This window comes from Rhagoletis zephyria, unplaced genomic scaffold (genome assembly GCF_001687245.7).
Source record: "Rhagoletis zephyria isolate East Lansing unplaced genomic scaffold, Rhagoletis_zephyria_1.1 Rzeph_scaffold_00392, whole genome shotgun sequence".
Lineage (NCBI taxonomy): Eukaryota > Metazoa > Arthropoda > Insecta > Diptera > Tephritidae > Rhagoletis > Rhagoletis zephyria.
The window spans coordinates 8,192-27,961 of NW_016157476.1; the positions used below are offsets into that span (position 1 = coordinate 8,192).

A 19,770-nucleotide genomic window follows, 5' to 3' on the forward strand; every position below is an offset into this window, starting at 1 on the left:
CTATACTATTATAAGTCTCAAATATGTACTAATTAAAGTGTTTTCAAACAACATATATATTTTAATAGTGTTTAAAAAGTAAGAACAGGTGATTTAGTGATTTTTTGTCGGGGTAATTGCCCATACAAAACAACGAAATTTAACAAAAGTTTTTTGTTTATAACCTTTAAATGGTTAATAATATAAACCCTCTCCTTGTGGATTGTTAATAGGGAACCGAAACGCGTCGTTTGGTACCACTCCCGACTCTTCCGGACCTTTTTTTAGCGATTCTTACCCTATACTAGAGAATTACCCAAATTTCCGTCATCCCTTGCCAAATTTGGTTTGGAGACAAACCGGTTTCGGCGTTGTGCCATTTTCAGTGTAATTTTTCGTTCGAAACTCGTTCCAAAATACATCGTACACCCACCCTGTCGGAAACAACAACAACCAAAAAGAAAATTTTATGCATTGATTATATCTAGTTGCATGCCGACAATCCGTGAAACTAACAAGCGTATATGCGACAAAGTACTACATCCTACTGAAGAGGAGATTGATAGGAAATACTTGTTTAATTTGCCAAAGCCCCTTCCACGAAGAGAGATACAAAAACGGATTGATGAGGAAAAGGAATTGATGTCAACAAGATAAATGATAAAATTTAATTTTAATGGATCGCGAAATACGTAAAGCGAATTTAAAAAAGCTCCGTTTATCCGGTATAAAGCATATTGGAAAAAGCGGTGAACAAAATTTACGGTAATATACACATGTACATATAGATCTACTAAACATGTGATTTTGTCCATAAAGTGCAATTGTAAATAAATATTTTATAATAGTAACCTCATAAACATAACATTTTATTTTTAAGGAAAACTCGATCGGTGCATCCGACCATATCAAAATATTTTACCACTCCGATTTCAAATGAGTTAAAACACACATTATCTTATAAAGAGATGAACAATGATTGCGTCAATAAATTAAGTACTGCGGATGAAACATCTTGTAGTAAGGTATACAATTCTGAAGAGGTCATTAACCCGAAAAGCAGGAAGCGTATTAATCTAACTGACTTTGTTCTTAAAGAGAGCAAAAATGTGGAAAAAGGTGGAGAGATTTTCAAATTTAATAATAAAGACGCCGTTGAAATACCACAAAAGAAGGTTAAGAAACCAAAAAAACTGCCATATTCAAAAAAGTCGGCAAAGTTCTCGATATTACGAGGTGCCAACCAAAAGGATATTAAGACTTCTCTTCTGCGGAGTGAACATGCATTCACAGAAATTGCTTCACAACATTGTAGAGTAGATAGCTTTAGTACAGATGAAATAGTTCTTGCATTGGCTTTATCAAAATCAGAAATAGAAAACAGTGGTCCAATTTGTTTGGATCCTGGAGAAAGCGATGCTGATCTGGATGACCATGACGAGCTAAAAAATATTCCGAAAATACTCCAAGAATATGGATTCCGTACAAATTCCTTGGAAGGTAGGTATTTAAACAAAATTTTATGGAACTACAAACTAGACAGTCAAACAAATATTGCTTAGGAATTAAATTAAAAAGCACTTATAATTTTTACGGTAACACCTGAATGTAAAATTACGTTTCAGTAGCACAAATAGCAAGGCTGTGTGTTCACTGAAAGACAAAACTCTATTCTCTAAAAGCTATTCCAATGTACTCCTTTGGTAATCAAATCAAATCAGTCTGCGTATTATATTTTCTTCGCTGCTCTACTTGCGGACACAAAGATTTAAATTGTCTAGAAGTAGGTCGGTGTTATGTAGACAATGTTTGGTTTGGCAAACACGTTCGCTGGTTTGGGAAAATTTTACTAAAAGGGGGCAAAAAAATAAAAAAAAAATAGGGAAAGTTGTAGAAGGTGAAATGTCACCTTATATGGCAACATTATCAGAGTGCAACATTTTATGGACAGAGCACGCAATATGCATGTGAAAATGCTGAGAAAAGAACACGAAACCTGACAGCCCTGGCGCAGGGCGGAATAAATGGAACATTTCGAGAAAAGAAAATGCTATAAAAATGTAGTTGAAGTTGCAAAGGTCAGAGATTTGTTCTCAATACAAACTTGATCGATTTTATCACAAAAAAGTGGGTTGTTGTTGTGTTGCAGCGGCTACAACAACCCCGCCCAGATCGGTTAATATCTCAGTCGTTGTCGTCAAGCTCCACTAACGGAAGCCCCAGGAAGTGTGCAACCTCAATGGGGTCGGTCCACAGGGACAAAGGCGTTAGTGTTGTCGGGTTTTCCGGGCATACGAAGAGATGTTGTAGAAGGTGAGGGTATTCGGACTCTAATAGCGTTTTCTTTTCTCTAAAAAAATTCCACTTTATATGGCAACATTATCAAAGTGCAACATTTTAAAGAAAGAGCACGCAAATGCATGTGAAAATGCTGAGAAAAGTACACGAAACTTGACGGCCCTGGCGTAGGGCGGAGTAAATGCAACATTATTTGGAGAAAAGAAAATGCTATAAAAATGAAGAGCCCGCCCGACATTTCTTATAATTTTTAAGTAATTTGCTGTTGAAGTTGCATAGGCCAGAGATTTGTTCTCAATACTGTAAAGGAGTCGTTGTGAGCAAGCGAAGCGAGGGAGACGTATCTTGTATCGGTCGCTGGCGAGAGTACATACACACAATCAACCATCAAATACATACTTATATTCTATTAATCTTTAATAAATAAATGTTGGAATTGAATTTAATTACATTCGAGTTTATTCCTAACAAGTCAGAAGTGAAATTCACTGACGCCTACAAAAGTTAAAGAAAAGAAAGAGCGGAGAATTTGTGAGATATAGAATTAAAGTGCAAACGAACGCAGAAATCTAACGTGACCGCAAAAATTGCATACATATCTTTTGTACTACAGTGCAGTCAGAGCGCAACACGGCGAACAGCAATCGTGAAAGAGACGAGAGCAACCGAACGTTAGAATTCAAATCAAAGCAAATGGGATAATTTTTTTTGCTGAAGGAGAGCAGCGGCCATCCATCCAAACGCAACGACACCAAAAGTTAATAGCAACGAGCCAATACGACTAAATAACGAGCAACTTTAGGTTAAAGTGACAGCGCAACGTACATATGTATATGCGCACACGACGGTGACTGGAAGTCAAGCAACGACACAACGATCATTAAAAACCAAAACGAAGCGTATGGTAACGAAGAGGCACGTAAATACAACGTTTATTGGAAGCAGAACAACGATTCAACGAACACGGCAGTGATAGCGCAACGTATATACATTAGACTGCATCACTCCCTATACAAAAGAAATCGGTACTATTTTTCCATTGGAATTATAAAATCTATTATATTTTAAGACGTCCACTGGACCGATTTGAAAATACCTCCAAAAATGGAGTTTTTTATGAATAAAAATAGTTTTTTAAAGATTTTTTTTTGGAAAAACCCCCTCAAATGACAAAACGGTTTTAGCTTTAAATATTTGCATAGAAATATTAAAAAAAGAAAAAAAAATTTTGAACGGAATCGTAATGATGAGATTTTTTTCAAAGATTGGTATAGGAAAAACTTGAATAACTGAACCTAAACTCTTCCGATTTAGACTTAAGAGGTGTCATTGGAAAGGTATTTTCTCACCCTTTTTATTTCTTTGCTAATAAACTCATTCAAAGGATGGAAGAGAAAGGTAGGATGACCGAACGTCACTCAAAGTTGAATTAAGATGTGTTGGTATTCGAAAAAACAAGATGGGACACGAATGACGTGTTTTTGGCCAGAAATAAAAACAGTGTGAAAATACCTTTCTACTGAGATCCCATAAGTCTAAATCAGAATAGTTTTGGCCCGGTTATTCAAGTTTTTCGTAAACCAATCTTTGAAAAAAGTAAAAAAGCAGCATCAAAAATCTCATTTTTGCGATTCCGTTGAAAAGATTGTCAAATATTTTTATGCAGATTTTTTAAGCCTAATCTAATTTGTCATCTGAAGGGACTTTTTTCAAAAAGTTTTTTAAGAAACTATTTTTATTCATAAAAAACTTCATTTTTGGACGTATTTTCAAATCGGTCCAGCTCGCTTAAATCTTAATATTTTTCCGAAATATTTTGGTGGATGTCTTAAAATATAATAAATTTTGTAATCTCGGCGGAAAAACCGCTACTTTTTTTGGTGATGGAGTCTAATATACATACATCTGCTCTACACAACGTTTACTGGAAGTCAAGCAGATATACAACAATCGTTCAAAAGCAAGTCGCAACGAACGGCAACGAAGAGGCATGTAAATACAACGTTTATTGGAAGGACAACAACGATTCAACGAACAAAACAGGGATAGCAACAATAAGGAGCATTTTTGTAAAGTCAAAAGCAACGAAGCAGAGACGCAGACAAACAACGTTCAACATAGGAGAAGTACAACTAAAACGCGTAACGCAAGGTTTTGGCTTCAGGGATACTAGTCGGTAGCGGAGCAGGGAAAAACTTGGCAGAAAATTCGAGAAGAATAGCAACGCGGATACACGACATTGGGAAAAAAGAGGAATAAGAAACATTTTTGGGCAGTTCAACGATTGCGGACGGACAGGAAATTGGAGTGTCGTCGATTAAATAAGAAAAGCGTGGAATGCATTTTATTAATTGAATATTAAAAGAGAATTTAATACAGCATGATAAAATTAGTGTATCTTTAAGGGTCAGCCAGCTTAATCAACTGCTGCAGAACAGCAACGTTGCGATGACGGGCACGAAGACCCATAAGGTAGCAAAGTTGCAGGAAATTTTGGGCAGCGACGAGATTGATCCGGCAGAGTTAGAGGAGGAAGGTAACGATTTCCCAGCACAAATGAATGGACTTAAGGAGGCCATGGCCACGTTGGCTACAGCCATCAGCACCTTGAATACTACGCGTACACTAGATCGTACCGACAAACAAGCGTAGCAGAGCAATGAGGGTTTAGCACAAGCACCGACGGTTCCAGTGGGGAATTTGACTAATGAGCAACAAACAGCAACGCGTGTAACGATGTCAATACAAGACATGGTAGGGGTCATGCCGGATTTTGATCCCATCAAGGACCTTACCTCAGCACAGCAGTTTGTTATCCGAATTGAGCAGTTGCGTTGAGCGTACGGCTGGCCAGAAGATTTGGTTATCGTAACAATGCAGCACAAACTGAAGGGTGTAGCCAAACGATGGTTGGATTCGCTAGCTGTTTTTAGCAGTTGGGAGCAATTCGTAGATGCTTTTCAAAGAGATTTTCCGGTCAAGTGCAACGCAGCTGAAACGCACAAAGCACTATTAAGACGCAAACGTAAGAATGGGGAAGATTACGTTGAATACTTTTACACAATGCTAACGATGGAGCATCAAGGCAACCTTGACGATAATTCTATAATTTCCCATATCATTAGCGGTCTCAATGATGTGGCATTGACAAGAAATTTAGCGACTATGAATTTTGCTTCGTGCAGTGAGTTACTAGTGGCTTTAAAGAATTTGACTGCGATTACGGGGGCTACAGTGACAGCTCCACTTCACAATCAGCAGCAGGTTAAAATAGAAGGCAAGGACAGTAGTAAGTCAACGGGGCCTAGGTGCTTTAATTGCAATGAGTACGGGCACATAGCAAAGAAATGCCCGCGACCACAATGTAAGCAACGGTGTACAGTGTGTTCCAAGGTGGGCCATGACTCGAAAAGCTGTAGCAACAAGCCTACTGTGGTGAAGATAATGGAACAAGTCGAAAATGTTGAAGCGCCTCCGGTAATAAAAACTGTGGTGTTGAATGGGAAGAGTTTTGAAGCGTTCATAGACACAGGTAGCGTGAGTTCATTGATCAGGACAAAGGCAGCAGAAGGTATGAATAGTATCGAAACTTACAAACGATTCATCGGGTTCGGAGGGTCAGAAGTTCAGGTTACGCGCAAAGTAGATGTAAGCGCACTTATAGATGGCAAGTCACTTCCCATCACACTATATATTGTAAACGACAACATGCTACCTTCCAATATATTATTGGGTCGCGANGGGTTACGTGCAAAGTAGATGTAAGCGCACTTATAGATGGCAAGTCACTTCCCATCACACTATATATTGTAAACGACAACATGCTACCTTCCAATATATTATTGGGTCGCGATGTTTTACAGAACAGTGAGAACCGCATGGTAATTGATGGCGGCGTACTTAGTGTAGATGAAGTTGGTAGTAAGGAATTCAACATTCTCGCCAGCTTAGACAAGGAGCAGCGCGAAAAGTTACTAAGTCTTCTAGACACCTACCGATCAAGTTTCGCAGAGGATATCAGCCACCTGGGAATATGCAAGGATGCTGAGATGAGTATCGAAGTGATCACCACGAAGCCTATCGTTGGCGAGCGGTACCAGGTACCATTTTCTCAACGTCCGATATTATCAGATATTTTAAAAAACTTATCAGATAACGACATAATAAGACCAAGTGACTCTCCTCATGCTGCATCGGTTTTATTAGTCNCTAAGTCTTCTAGACACCTACCGATCAAGTTTCGCAGAGGATATCAGCCACCTGGGAATATGCAAGGATGCTGAGATGAGTATCGAAGTGATCACCACGAAGCCTATCGTTGGCGAGCGGTACCAGGTACCATTTTCTCAACGTCCGATATTATCAGATATTTTAAAAAACTTATCAGATAACGACATAATAAGACCAAGTGACTCTCCTCAGGCTGCATCGGTTTTATTAGTCGAGAAGTCAAACGGTGAGAATCGGATGTGCGTTAACTACCGGGCACTGAACGAGGTCACCGTAAAGAAAAATTATATAATGCCCATAGTTGAGGAACAGTTGTCGCGACTGGCTGGTAATAGGTTTTTCTCGACAGTAGATATGACCTCGGGATATTACCAGATCCCGCTAGAGGAGAAGTCGAAAGCATACACCGCATTCCTGACGCACGAAGGCCTGTTCGAGCATAATGTGATGCCGTTTGGGCTGGTGAATGCTCCTATGGTGTTTCAAGAAACGATTATCAATATCATCAAGCGGCTTCCAAACCGGAACATGATTTTAAATTATGTAGATGAGGTGATCATCGCTACGAAGGATGAGTCGGAAGGACGAGAGGTGCTGCGTGAGTTCCTGGGGGCTATTAAGTAAGCTAATTTGACGCTTCGACCATCAAGGTGCACATTTTTGGCGAAAACCGTAAACTTCTTGGGCCATACGATCGACAGCGATGGAATTCGACCAGGACCCGAGAAAAAGCAGGGCATATGCGAGGTTCCCACACCGAGTTCACCAACGATGGTTCGTCTGTTCCTGGGCCTTACTGGGTTCTTCCGCAAGTTTGTGCCCAGCTACAGCGTGATCGATCTACCTCTTTCGGCGCTACTAAAGAAAAACAACGTTCGAGTAGGGATCTCTTCAAGCGACGGCTTTTCGTATCCACGAAGCCAGTGTTAACGTTATTTGATCCTAGACGAGATCACGAGGTCCATGGGTGTGTCTGCAGTTATGTTACAATACGAAGCAGGTGGATACAAGCCAGTGTTTTACTTCAGTAGAAAGTGTAGCGAAGCTGAACAAAAGTATGCTAGCCATGAATTGGAGGTGCTAGCAATTGTGGAGGCTTTGCAGAGATTTCGCACGTATCTATTGGGGCGACCATTCAAGGTCGTGACCGACTGCAACGCAGTCGCAACAACAAAAGCCACAACACCATTGCCGTATTGCTCGTTGGTGGTTGAAGCTACAGGAGTTTGATTTCACATGTCAACACCGACCAGGGTCAAATATGACGCATGTAGATGGGATGAGCCGAGCACCTGTTCTACCACCAGGTAAAGTAGAGACGGTGGCAGATCTTGTTTTTCAGGTGTATGAAAGGGGCGATGACTGGCTAGGCTCGATGCAGTGGCAAGATGAACGACTCAGGGGAGTCATCAGTGGTCTGCATAGTGGTGAAAAGAAGAAGCTGGACGAACTCAAACACTATTGTCTACAAAAAGGGCGATTATACCGAGATATCGACGGTTATAAGCAGCTGGTTGTGCCGAGAGCAGTAAGGTGGCGCAACAAAAAGTCATACCATGACGACGCAGGGCACTTCGCTCTTGAAAAGACACTTCAACGACTTCAGGAACATTTCTGGTTTCCCCGGTTGCGAAGGTACGTTAAGTCCTACATTGAAGCGTGCCCTGAGTGTTGCCTTAACAAAGCAAAAGGGGGTCAACCAGAAGGCCAACTCCATGTGTCAGATGAGATAATGCTGATTCCGTTCCGTTCTCTGCATCTGGACAATCTAGGACCTGTTCCCTAAAACAAAAAGGGAAATATGCATATACTAGTAGTAGTGTGCATTCAGCAAGTACTCCATCCTGAAGGCTGTGCGTAGCACTAAAATGACACCAGTGGTCAATGCGCTAGGAGAGTGACAACAGATCGAGGTACAGCGTTCACTTCAGCTGAGTTTTCCCGATTCATCACAGAGAATGGCATTCAGCATGTGAAGGTAGCGGTCAGAACCCCACGTGCAAATGGACAGGCTGAGCCTGTTAATAAGACGGTGCAAACGCGACAACTGGATTTAGTCCAAACCAGTTAGTGTTCAACTTCAGCGCACGTGACGTTTCCACTAACCGATTAATACAAGCCATCGACGGTGAGGTCAGCAATCCAGAGGTCGTAGCGTACCGACGTCAAGAGGCACTCGAAGCAACAATGAAAGCAAAGCAGGTATGGAAAGAGCGATGTGATAAGCGACACGAGACTGCGCGGCAGTACGAGGTAGGTGATCTGTTCGTGACTGAGTACGTGCCAACGACAACAGGCACATCCCACAAGCTGGATCCGTTGTTCAAGAGTCCGTAAATTGTAACCAAAGTACTTTCGCATGACAGATATTTGATCGAAGACCTGCCTGAGGTACCTAAGGGCCATCGTCGCTATTCTGGTGTGTTAGCTAGTGACGGATTGAAACCATGGTGTGCTCTTGGTCCAGAAGCCGAGGAGGTCTACAGCGAGGAAGAGTCGTCACCCAGTGACGATAAGTCAGGAGAGGCCGAGCTGTAAAGGAGTCGTTGCTAGCTAGCGAAGCGAGGGAGACGTATCTTGTATCGGTCGCTGGCGAGAGTACATACACCCATTTAACCATCAAATACATACTTATATTCGATTAATCTTTAATAAATAAATGTTGGAATTGAATTTAATTACATTCGAGTTTATTCCTGACAATACAAACTTGATCGATTTTATCATAAAAAAGTGCCCAGATCGGTTAATATCTCAGTGGTTGTCGTCAAGCTCCACTAACGGAAGCCCCAGGAAGCGTGCAACCTCAATGGGGTCGGTCCATAGGGACAAAGGCGTTAGTGTTGTCGGGTTTTCCGGGCTTACGAAGAGATGTTTCGAGTCGTGGGGTGCCTCCGCATGCCGGACACTCATTTGGTACATTTGCGTCTAATCTGTTCAGGTATGAGTTTAACCTGCTGCAGTTGCCAGAGCGAAGTTGGGGTATTGTAGTTCTGGTCTCCCGAGGCAGATGAAGCTCCGTCTCGTCGACGTCCGGTGGTTGTATGCCTAGAAAGGCATTAACAGGTCTGTAGTCTACATAACTCGAGACTGACTCCCTGTGAATGCCGTTCTGGGCCTGTCGATATGCTGACGGGTCCAGAGGCTGCTTAATGAACCTCTGGACTTCGTCCGTCAGTTCGTAGAGATGCCTCCTGACGTGCCTGTGCGAGGGTGCTTCTCCAAGCAGTTTATTTGGGTGACCACGTCTGTGGCTCCCAACCAGAAACTGTTTGCAGAGCATTGTGTTATGCTCCTTACCAGGGAGCGTTTTCGCCTCGTCGTGCAAATGGCATTCTGGCGACATCAGAAGGCATCCAGTCGCTGTCCTAAGTGCAGTGTTTTGAGTCGTCTGTAGCTTCATCCACTGCGTCCTACTAGTCCCCGGCGACCACACTGGTGCTGCGTAATTTAAAACCGGCCGGCCTATTGCCATGTATGTTGTCAGCAACGATTCTTTGTCTTTGCCCCAAGTACTGCCGGCTAGCGACTTGAGGACTTTGTTGCGGCTCTGTACTTTGTTGACAATAGCGGTTGTGTTGGGCCCTCAGCCCACTCATTTGGGAACTTCGCACACACGTACCAAAAAAAAACCACTCGCTTACCCCAAATCCTCCTTGATAAAATCCGCTGCTGTGGTTGCCGACACCAGTAATTATGCCCTCGTGGCAGATTGGCCACGCAAAGAGCTTTGCTGCTGCAATCGATGAAATCACGGAAATTTCTATTCCGTACAAATGTACACAAATTCACGCCCGTCAACTACTTGCGGTTTAAAAAATGGAGAAAACTTGGATGCTGGTTGTCAATATTAATTAATATCTTTATTTAAAAGATCAGGAAAAAGCTTTACACTACCGAAAGGTTTGAAGTCGTTTCAATTTTTTTTTACTATGTGAACTGCCTTTCGCAGATTCCTTTTCTGGCCAGGATCTTTTGTTTAGTCCTTACGCTGCCAGGTTTATAATTCTTATATATGTATTTTCCTCATTGCAACTATTTACGGCATGTATAAAAACACCTTGGTCAAAACTTGTATCATTGAATCATGACATATGCCATAAGATGACATATCCATCAGGGTTGATTTTTCTCGTTCTTGTTTCTTATTTGTGATTTATCGTCGAGTAAACGTAGTAATGGAATCCTCATCAGGTTGGGGTGATAGGTTTACATGATTGAAATGAAACATACAAAATATTTTCCAAACTATACTCAAAATTATTTCAATTATAAAATTAGAAGGTGTATAAATTCATAGTTTACATTTTTCCTTATTAACTTTTCAAAAATTTAATTAGTCATAAGCTACATATTGTAATCACCGGGCACTGCCTTATGGGAACCCACGCTGCCAGGATGGGNTAATAATAATTGTAATCACCGGGCACTGCCTTATGGGAACCCACGCTGCCAGGATGGGTCTGCAGCCAAACGACTACTGTCGTAGCTGCCGCGATGAGGAGGAGATCGAGAGCGTGGAGCACTACCTGTGCCACTGTCCCGCCTTGGCAAGAGCCCGTCGACGCTCGCTCCTTCGCTATTCTTTCGAGTGTCTGGCTGAACTGGACTCGGCCAGTATCTACGATTTTGTGCGCTTTATCAGAGCTACAAATTGGTTTAATTTCTGAGGTATGAGGAGGGACGTATGAGTCTCAAATATGGTATCACAATGGGCCCATGGAGGCCTAAGTGTGCCCTTTCCTGCGCGGATGAGGGCAGCCAGGATAACCTAACCTAACCTAACCTACATATTGTAATAATATTAGAATTTAAATTTTTTTTCCTTTTTTTAAAGACATTTTTTTAATTTTGCTTCAGTAATGAATTTTGACAATTCTTTAAAATATACTATATTATTAGTTTTAAACAGGTCATTTAGGTTACTGAATTTCTTAAAAATTTCAAACTTGTTCCTGAAAGCATTTAATGCGGTACATTCAAATATAATATGATGAGGGGTTTCATAGGCTCCGCACCTGCCACAGTTACTTGAAATATTCTGCTTAAATTTTTGTAAATATGATTTATTGTACGTATACCCAACAATCAGTCTATCCCAGTGGGAATTAGGAGCACGTAATAATACCTTATTAGCAACTTAAGGCTCTGTTATGCATACTTGGCATTGCATGCACTGCTATACCATTTTTACGTAGAAATCAAAAACCAACAGACTTTTACGTATGTAATGCTGTGCGTTGGGTAACCGCTTACACGCGAAGCTCATTTAACAGATTCCTTATGTGACAACTCTCAAGCAATGCCAAGTATGCATAACNCTTATGTTTTTGAAAACTTACTCATGTGCAGATTCTATCCAAAATGTGCTTAAACTCTACATATGCACAACCATAACTTGAATTAATGGTCTGACTATTTTGTAAACTAGTTCTTAAACCCGGATTCAGGAACCACTGTTTAATTAATTCCTTAGCAGTTAACCACAGCGCTCTGATGAGAGGCGGAAGTTCGCAAGCAAGTGCATATCTCGCATATGTTGGAGTATTAGGTGGAACCCCCAAACATCGCCTTAACGTATCATTTACAATCGTTTGTATCTGCCTTTCATAACCTTTAGGAACATCAGCAAATGAAGTATACGCAAATTCAACTTTTGACCTTACAAATGTCTTAAAAATATTTATTGCAATTTTAGGCGTCAGCCCCGCTTTAATAGTGGAGAGTTGGGTAATTAAGTTTTTGGCTTTAATTGTATTTTTTTTAACATTAACTATATGTTTTTTAATAGTACCATTTGCGCTGATCACTCTGCCCTACCATTTTATACAGTAAACTTGTTCAATACTACATTCAAGAACGCTCATATCAAACTTTTTGTTTTTGTTTGAACGCATATACATAAACTTTGTTTTGTCCAGGTTTAATTGTAAATTTATATCACTGCATCTTGCTTGCATTTCCAAAATTTTCTGTTTTAAATTAACCAACGCACTATACTCTTTTCTGTCATGACTTACAGAGCTGGGTAAATGCAATTACATTACAATTACAATTACATTCCTCAGTAATTGTAATTAGGATTCAATTCCTTTATTTCACTGCAAAGGAATCGATTAATTTTTCAATTCCTTGAAGTAATTTCAAATGGAATTGTTTTTTTCTTTAATTCCATTACAAGGAATTTCATATTGTAATTGGAATAAATTACGTGCTAGTAATGTAATTTCTTTTATTTCAATTCCTTTGAAAGGAATTGAAAATGTAATTTTTTTTCCAATTCCTTTGAAAGGAATTGAAAATGTAATTGATTTTTTTTCCAATTCCATTCCTCAAAGTAATTTAAAAAGTAATCGAAAAATTTATAAAAAAAAAATTTTTACTGTTGAATTGCAATAGCTTTGTTAAATTTCCTGCTAGTATTTCATACAAAAAATTATTGCACTTTCACTTAACCCTTGCAAACTTGTTTATTTATCCATCGATTTTCATCGGTAGTAGTGTTTTAACCCGCAAAACAAGCAGAGTTTGGCTAGTCTATACTAATATATATTTTGAAAGGCGTTTTTTTCTGTTCGCAAAGCTCGAGAAAGGCCGTACCGATTTTTTTGAAATTTCGGAATCTACTGCAGACTTTCCAAGGATGGTTATAGCTAAAAAAAGTTTCGATATAGAAAGGGGGCGTGGCACCTCCCATACAAACCGAATTTTTCAAACTGCATATATTTGTGGTAGAGGACTAGAACTGGGTATGGTGATATCTATATACATATATAAGACCAATTCCATACTCATGGAGAAAAATTTGCATGGTTGGAGAATGGCGTGTGGCACCTCCCATATAAACCGAACTTTTCATATTGCATATTTCTGGAAGTGTTCATGGTAGACTGTAAGCCTTTTTAAAACTCTTTAGTTTGACACCCACATGCCAACATTGCATTTACTTTATCAATTTAACTGAGTTACAATTTCCAAATAGGTGGCAGCCCCCTCAAAAATATTTCCAACAGTTATCTTTCTCAAACCTTTTTAATTTGATACCCATATTGTAATATTTTATTTATTTTATCAATGTAATTTAGTTAAATTTTCAAACAGATGGCAACCCTCCTCAAACATATTTTCGGCAGTAAGCCTTCTTAAAACTCTTTAGTTTGACACCCACATGGCAATATTTAATTTTTTTTAACAATTTGACTGAGTTTAAATTTTCAAATAGGAGGCCACCCTCGTCAAAAATACTTCCAGCAGTTATCTTTCTTAAACCTCTTTAACTTAATACCCATATTGTAATAATTCATTGATTTTAAATTAATTAAATTTTAAAATAGGTGGCAACCCACCAAATTTTTGCGATATCATTGGTTCTGGTATTATACCGAATAATAAAAAAAATATTATTCAAATCGGTTCAGCCGTTCTCGGGTTTTGATGACCGTGACATACGAACACAACATTTTTATATATATATAGATATACATAGAAGATGTCCAATGTGTGCTTTCGATTTTAATCTTTGACCACAACAAAAATTCCACATTGTATATTCGTGAATGAACTTTCAGTTTCTCGATTACTTTTACAATTCCTTTGAGTAATTGGAAAAACTAAAGTACTCTTGCAATTCCAGGTAATGGAATTGAAAAAAAATCAATTACATTTTCAATTCCTTTCAAAGGAATTGGGAAAAAAAATTACATTACTAGCACGTAATTTATTCCAATTACAATATGAAATTCCTTGTAATGGAATTAAAGAAAAACCCAATTACATTTGAAATTACTTCAAGGAATTGAAAAAGTAATCGATTCCTTTGCTGTGGACTGAAGGAATTGATTCCTAATTACAATTCCTTGTAATCTGTAATTGGGAGTAATTTAATTCCTAAAGGAATCATTACGACCCAGCTCTGATGACTTATTATCGCGATGTCATCCGCAAACTGAAAAATGTACGTATTACTATCCCTGATATTATGCAGTTTGGCCGTGTATATATTAAACAATATGGGCGATAAACAACTCCCTTGCGGTAGCCCATTTGTTAGTATCCTACGCGAAAAAAGATTATATACCCAATCAGCAATTTTTTTAGTTTATCCTATAATCTATTAACAAATTATATAATATTATTAAGTCTACACAATTGAAGGCATCAGATATGTCTAAAACACATATAAAAACTCATTTTTCAATTTTAAATCTGCCACTGTATGTAACCTCATTTGTGCACATCGTAGCCGATCTTAATTTTCTATACGCAAAGCTTTTATTGGGAATTATTTCATTTTCTTCCAAAAATTCTACCAACTCACTCTTGACTATCAAATTAATTGACAATAACCGACAGTAATGAAATTGGCCTGAAATTTTTAATATCTTCCAAGTTTTTATTAGCTTTTGGGATCGGTACCACTCTTATAAATCTCCGTTCCTCCCTCACACAGTTTCTGTTAAAATGCTCCATTAAGGAGTCAAAAAACTGCCTTTTCGTTTCTATCGGTAACTGTTTGATCATAGCAAAAGTCACCATATCTTACCCCCCTGCAGTAGATTTTTTTTTACTTATAAGCTTTTCAAATTTTTCAGAATTAAATTCTATGGCAGGATTTTGCATCTGACTACCCATTAAGTTGACCATTTCATCCGTTTCCTGAACCTGTTCTTTTAACATCTTTAAATATTTCTCGCTATCTTCCATTGACCATTCTTCAGTACCCACATCCTTACTACTGTTTAGATTCTTTATAAATTTCCACGCTTCTGTAGAATTGGGATTTTTATTTAACATCTCAATTCTCTTTGAGAAACTTTATTTTTTTGCCTCTTTAACCGCCAACTTCCAACTCTCTTTAGCTACAACTGCTACCTCCAAATCTTCAATCCTACCAGTTTGATTTGCCTTTTTTCTTTTAGCTATTAATAATCTATAAAGTTTTTCTAAATCCTTGTTCCACCACATCTTGGGTGTGTATTTCACCGTATTTAGATCTATAGTAGCCCCTGCTTTAACCTCCTTCATATTTTCCTAAAATTTTTTCCATATTTTCGAAGCTTACATTTCCCAAGTTCTTTTTCAACTTGTTCTTGCAAATAAACATATTTGGTAACTTACTGTTATTAATTTCCAACACAATCGGCCGATGATTGCTACCCCCCACATATGCTTGTAAACACTGAAAACCTATATGCTCATTTGAATTTGTAAAAGCCAAATCCAAGATGGAGTCTGTATTATTTTGAATACAATCAAAAGTCGCTGTCCCATCATTAATGCACCTAAAGTTTGAATTATCCGTTAATCTAGGGAGTACATTTCCTTTTGGTGTATTCACATTGTCACCCCAAATATTCGCCCTAGCATTAAAATCTCCTAATAAAAGTACGTTGATATATTTATGTAAAAAACAAAGCAGTCGTGTCATTTCTGTCTCAAAGACCCTTGTGTTGATACTCGGTGGAAAATATGCAGAGCCCTATACCATACCATGGTTGAAAAAATGAACATAACTTTGGTTCGCCATAGGCTTTGAATATACAACTGTAACACCCTTATTGTGTCATCTTGTATTCCTAACTTTCTAGTAATGCGTTCATTAATGTTACTTCCAAACAGTCCATCCAGAAGTCTTACAATTGGATCTTCTTGATCTATACCAAACTTTGTTATCAGCATTTTCAAAACCTTCTCAATTTCACTTACTTTAGTCCAATTTGGCTATTCATAGCACGGTTCTACTACTGCCTTCTCTTTAAACACCCTATTTCTTCTTTGTTCAGATTTTGCCATGTAACTATACACCACCACATAAAATGCACTTATTTTCCTCTTTGCATTCTCTATCACAACCCTCTTTTTTCCCACATAGTATACATCTCTTCTTGGATTTGCACCCCAACCTAGTATGTCCGCACAGTTATAACACTGCCTTATTTTAGGTATATAGTGGTTAACTTTGAAATTCACAAAAAAATATCAATTTTCTCCGGAAGCTCATTCCCTTCAAAACTTATTTTGACCGAATAAGTCGGGTTAAACTTCTCCTTATCAATCAAGTCCCTCCTCATAATCCTCGACACAGAAGTAATCTTACAGTCCGATGTAATGTTGTTAAGTATCTCCTCATCCTGGAATCCTAATGGTACATTTCTAACCACTCCAACTGTCTCAACAAATTTTCTTGGTATAAATGCCTTTATATTATTCTTTTTCAAGTTTTCATTCACCACACATAAATTTGCATTAAAATACGTATCAAAGACAATTTTATAGAGTGACCTTCCAATTCCTTTAATGTTCTTTATAACAATTACATCAAGATTTCTTATTTTTTCCCACAAAAATAAACCATTCTTCAATCTTTCATTGTTAATTAAAGCACATTCTAAGGTATCTATTAGTACACGAAACTCCCCACTGTGTTCCTGTTTAGTTCTATTTCTTTTTGCCACCTATCTCATCTTGTATTTGATTTTGTGTTTGATCTAGTTTTAACATTAATAAAGAAGAAGAATAAAAAATTGTTAAATGCTTTACCCCTTACCGTTGGTGCGGGGAAGTAGTGTTATTTGAGTGTCTTTACGATTCTGATCTGTTTATTAAATATTTCTTCTTTATATACAATTTTCATACTTTGTTTCCTAATTAATTGTATATGTACATATGTGTGTATGTATATTTACAAAACATAAAATAAGAAACCAGTGCATTGGTTCTTATGGTATTTTAGTTGTGTGCCTCTGCTACATCTTTGCATGTTGAGTATATTAATAGGCATTGTTTTTCTGTTTGTAGCACCATAAGGGTTGCTTTGCAGCACTGACATTTTAATGTTTCCCGTATGCGCTGCATTTGATATTTTTAAAACTGATAAGGATTAACCGATTCAATATTTTGTTGTTTCTCGCGAACGTTCCTTACATTTAATTACCTACTTTTGTGCGTCGAATGCACTTGACATTCTTATCGTATGTTTTTGTTTGGATACATACATATGAATGTATATATGGTAATGTAAGCGTACAAATTATATTTTCTTCTATTTATATTTTCTTCAGTGGACTGTATTTTAGTTTTGGTGCACGAACACAATTTTTATCTTTCCTTTGTATACTCAAGGATTAGAAATGTTTATTACAATTTTAAGTTTGAGTATTTTTAAGACCCAGGCATATATGTATGTTTATCAAAGATGTTTGAACATATTGCCGAGGGCAAAAAAGTGATTATTTATGTACTGTATACATATATTTTTTAAAGTTCTTGCTATATTTAATATTATTACTCAGACGGATATGTATCCATGTTCAAAGATATTTGAACATACTGCCAAGGGCTAAAAAGTGGTAATGTTTTTTCATATTAATATTTATTTTTTACTTGCAAAATATTTATTTAAAATATGTTGCAGACAGGAAATCCAATCCAATTTACCCCAGGAGTTCCTCCACGACGTGTTAATTTCTTCCTCTTACGCCAAATCTCAGGAAACTCGCCTTGCATTTTTGGCCGTTTATGATGTTTGTCCCACATTTTGCCAGAAGGTGGGCTTGCCGGGGACCTAGGAGTTTGCCATTTAACTGCATCAATGGTGTTATTACCCGTTGTGTGATCGATATTTTGTATCCCATCATTACCGCTACCTCCGCGATGACTACGCGTTGTACTGGTACCAGAATGTTTGATACTAGAATTTGTATCAGGTTTGCTAGTCTCTGAGTTATTTAAATTTGCTGCTGTTTTGGGTGTAGATTTTACTGAATGCTGCTCAACGTTGCCTTTATTTTGAACTTCCTTGTCTGGAGATTGATTCAGTACATTTTTTCTAGTAGATTGAGTGTTGTGTGCTCGTATATTACATCCACCGTTAAGCACAAGGTCAGTGATTTCATTATAATTTGCATCGACCTCGTGGACTTCCTCGCCTTCTTCATCATCATTGATTTCGCTTTCGTCGCCACAATCTTCTCCTGCATTATCCTCTGTTGCATCTTCATACCAGCTCTGCACGCAAATATCTACTTCCTGCATTAGTTTGATGTGATAATTGCTTTCTACGTACTGCTGCTTCAAACATGTGTTTTCTTGTTGTGTCACCGTTTTTTCGGCAGCGACCATCACTACTTTGTCCCACATTTTGCCAAAATGAGGACCTGCCGGGGGACAAACGAATTCTTGCATGGCATCTTTATACATTTTCACCGTGTCAGCTACTCTGACACTTTTGGTGCACGATGCACTAATTTCTGGCAAGACCCATTCTTTGGCATCCGCCTCTATTTTATTATTAGAAGTGCAAACTGTCCCCTCTGCGTTTTTGTTATTAATTTCTTGAGCTAATTTCTTTATTATTAGCATTTCGCTCTCGCAAGCAGAACGCTTAGGATAACATTCGAAAAAAAATCTTTAATTATGTCAAACTTCAGCTTGTTATATGTGTTGTAGAGTTCATTGAGAGAATCGTAAACCTTTCCAAGGATTTCCAGAAACACTCCCGGTTCTTCCTCGGCAATTTCTTCTCTGGTCCATTTTGCCGGTTTCCAAAATCGATCTATTTGTGACAAAATTTTTCTTTCCAGATTATTGGGCTTTCCAGCTTCACCAGATTCTGCCATCGTTTTTTTCATTAAATGATTTAATCAATTGTATATTGTTTTTTCTTCTCCAAAAGAGCCGTTGGAAGTAATTGGTTTGGTCGCCTTGTTGACCTGGCTGTGCCTCGACTCACAGCCGATGTTTGCTCTTTTGGATTACAATAAATCGATTATGCGCAAAGTTTCGTGCTTCAACGACTTACAATATGCCTATACAATTGATGGGGCTTCTTTAATTTAATTGTGCCTATACAATCTATAGGGCTTTTTTTTATTGTTCCTATACAAATTCAGGGCTTTTGTGTTGTGTAATTACAGGGCTTTTTTTATTTTGCCTGTACAATCACAGGCGTAAAACTTCGCGTGCGCTGGGTTTGAGTCCCGCCACGTTAAAACCCCGCCCAATAAAAAATTCCAACAAGCCTCGGATGAGACCTCCTTTTTCTGATGACGACCACGGCAAACGTATAAAGGACTATGATTTAAGGGTATGCACCTGGAATATCCGGACCCTTAATGGGGAAGGTGCCTCTGCCCGGCTGGTTGATGTCCTCGGGAAGACAAAGGCTGACATCACCGCCATCCANACAGGGCTTTTTTTATTTTGCCTGTACAATCACAGGCGTAAAACTTCGCGTGCGCTGGGTTTGAGTCCCGCCACGTTAAA

The 19,770-nt window shown here is 38.5% G+C and overlaps 1 protein-coding gene across 3 annotated transcripts in view; it reads left to right on the top strand.

The window, feature by feature from the left end:
* Nucleotides 1-19,770, top strand: part of mus312 (mutagen-sensitive 312) — a 131,871-nt gene that overhangs the window by 8,185 nt on the left and 103,916 nt on the right. For all 3 annotated transcript variants that reach the window (XM_017611292.1, XM_017611293.1, XM_017611294.1), the window contains exons 2-3: nucleotides 468-744; nucleotides 860-1,479. In XM_017611292.1, coding sequence (XP_017466781.1) covers nucleotides 656-744; nucleotides 860-1,479 — 709 coding nt within the window. In that variant the 5' untranslated portion in view covers nucleotides 468-655. The remainder of the gene's footprint in view (nucleotides 1-467; nucleotides 745-859; nucleotides 1,480-19,770) is intronic.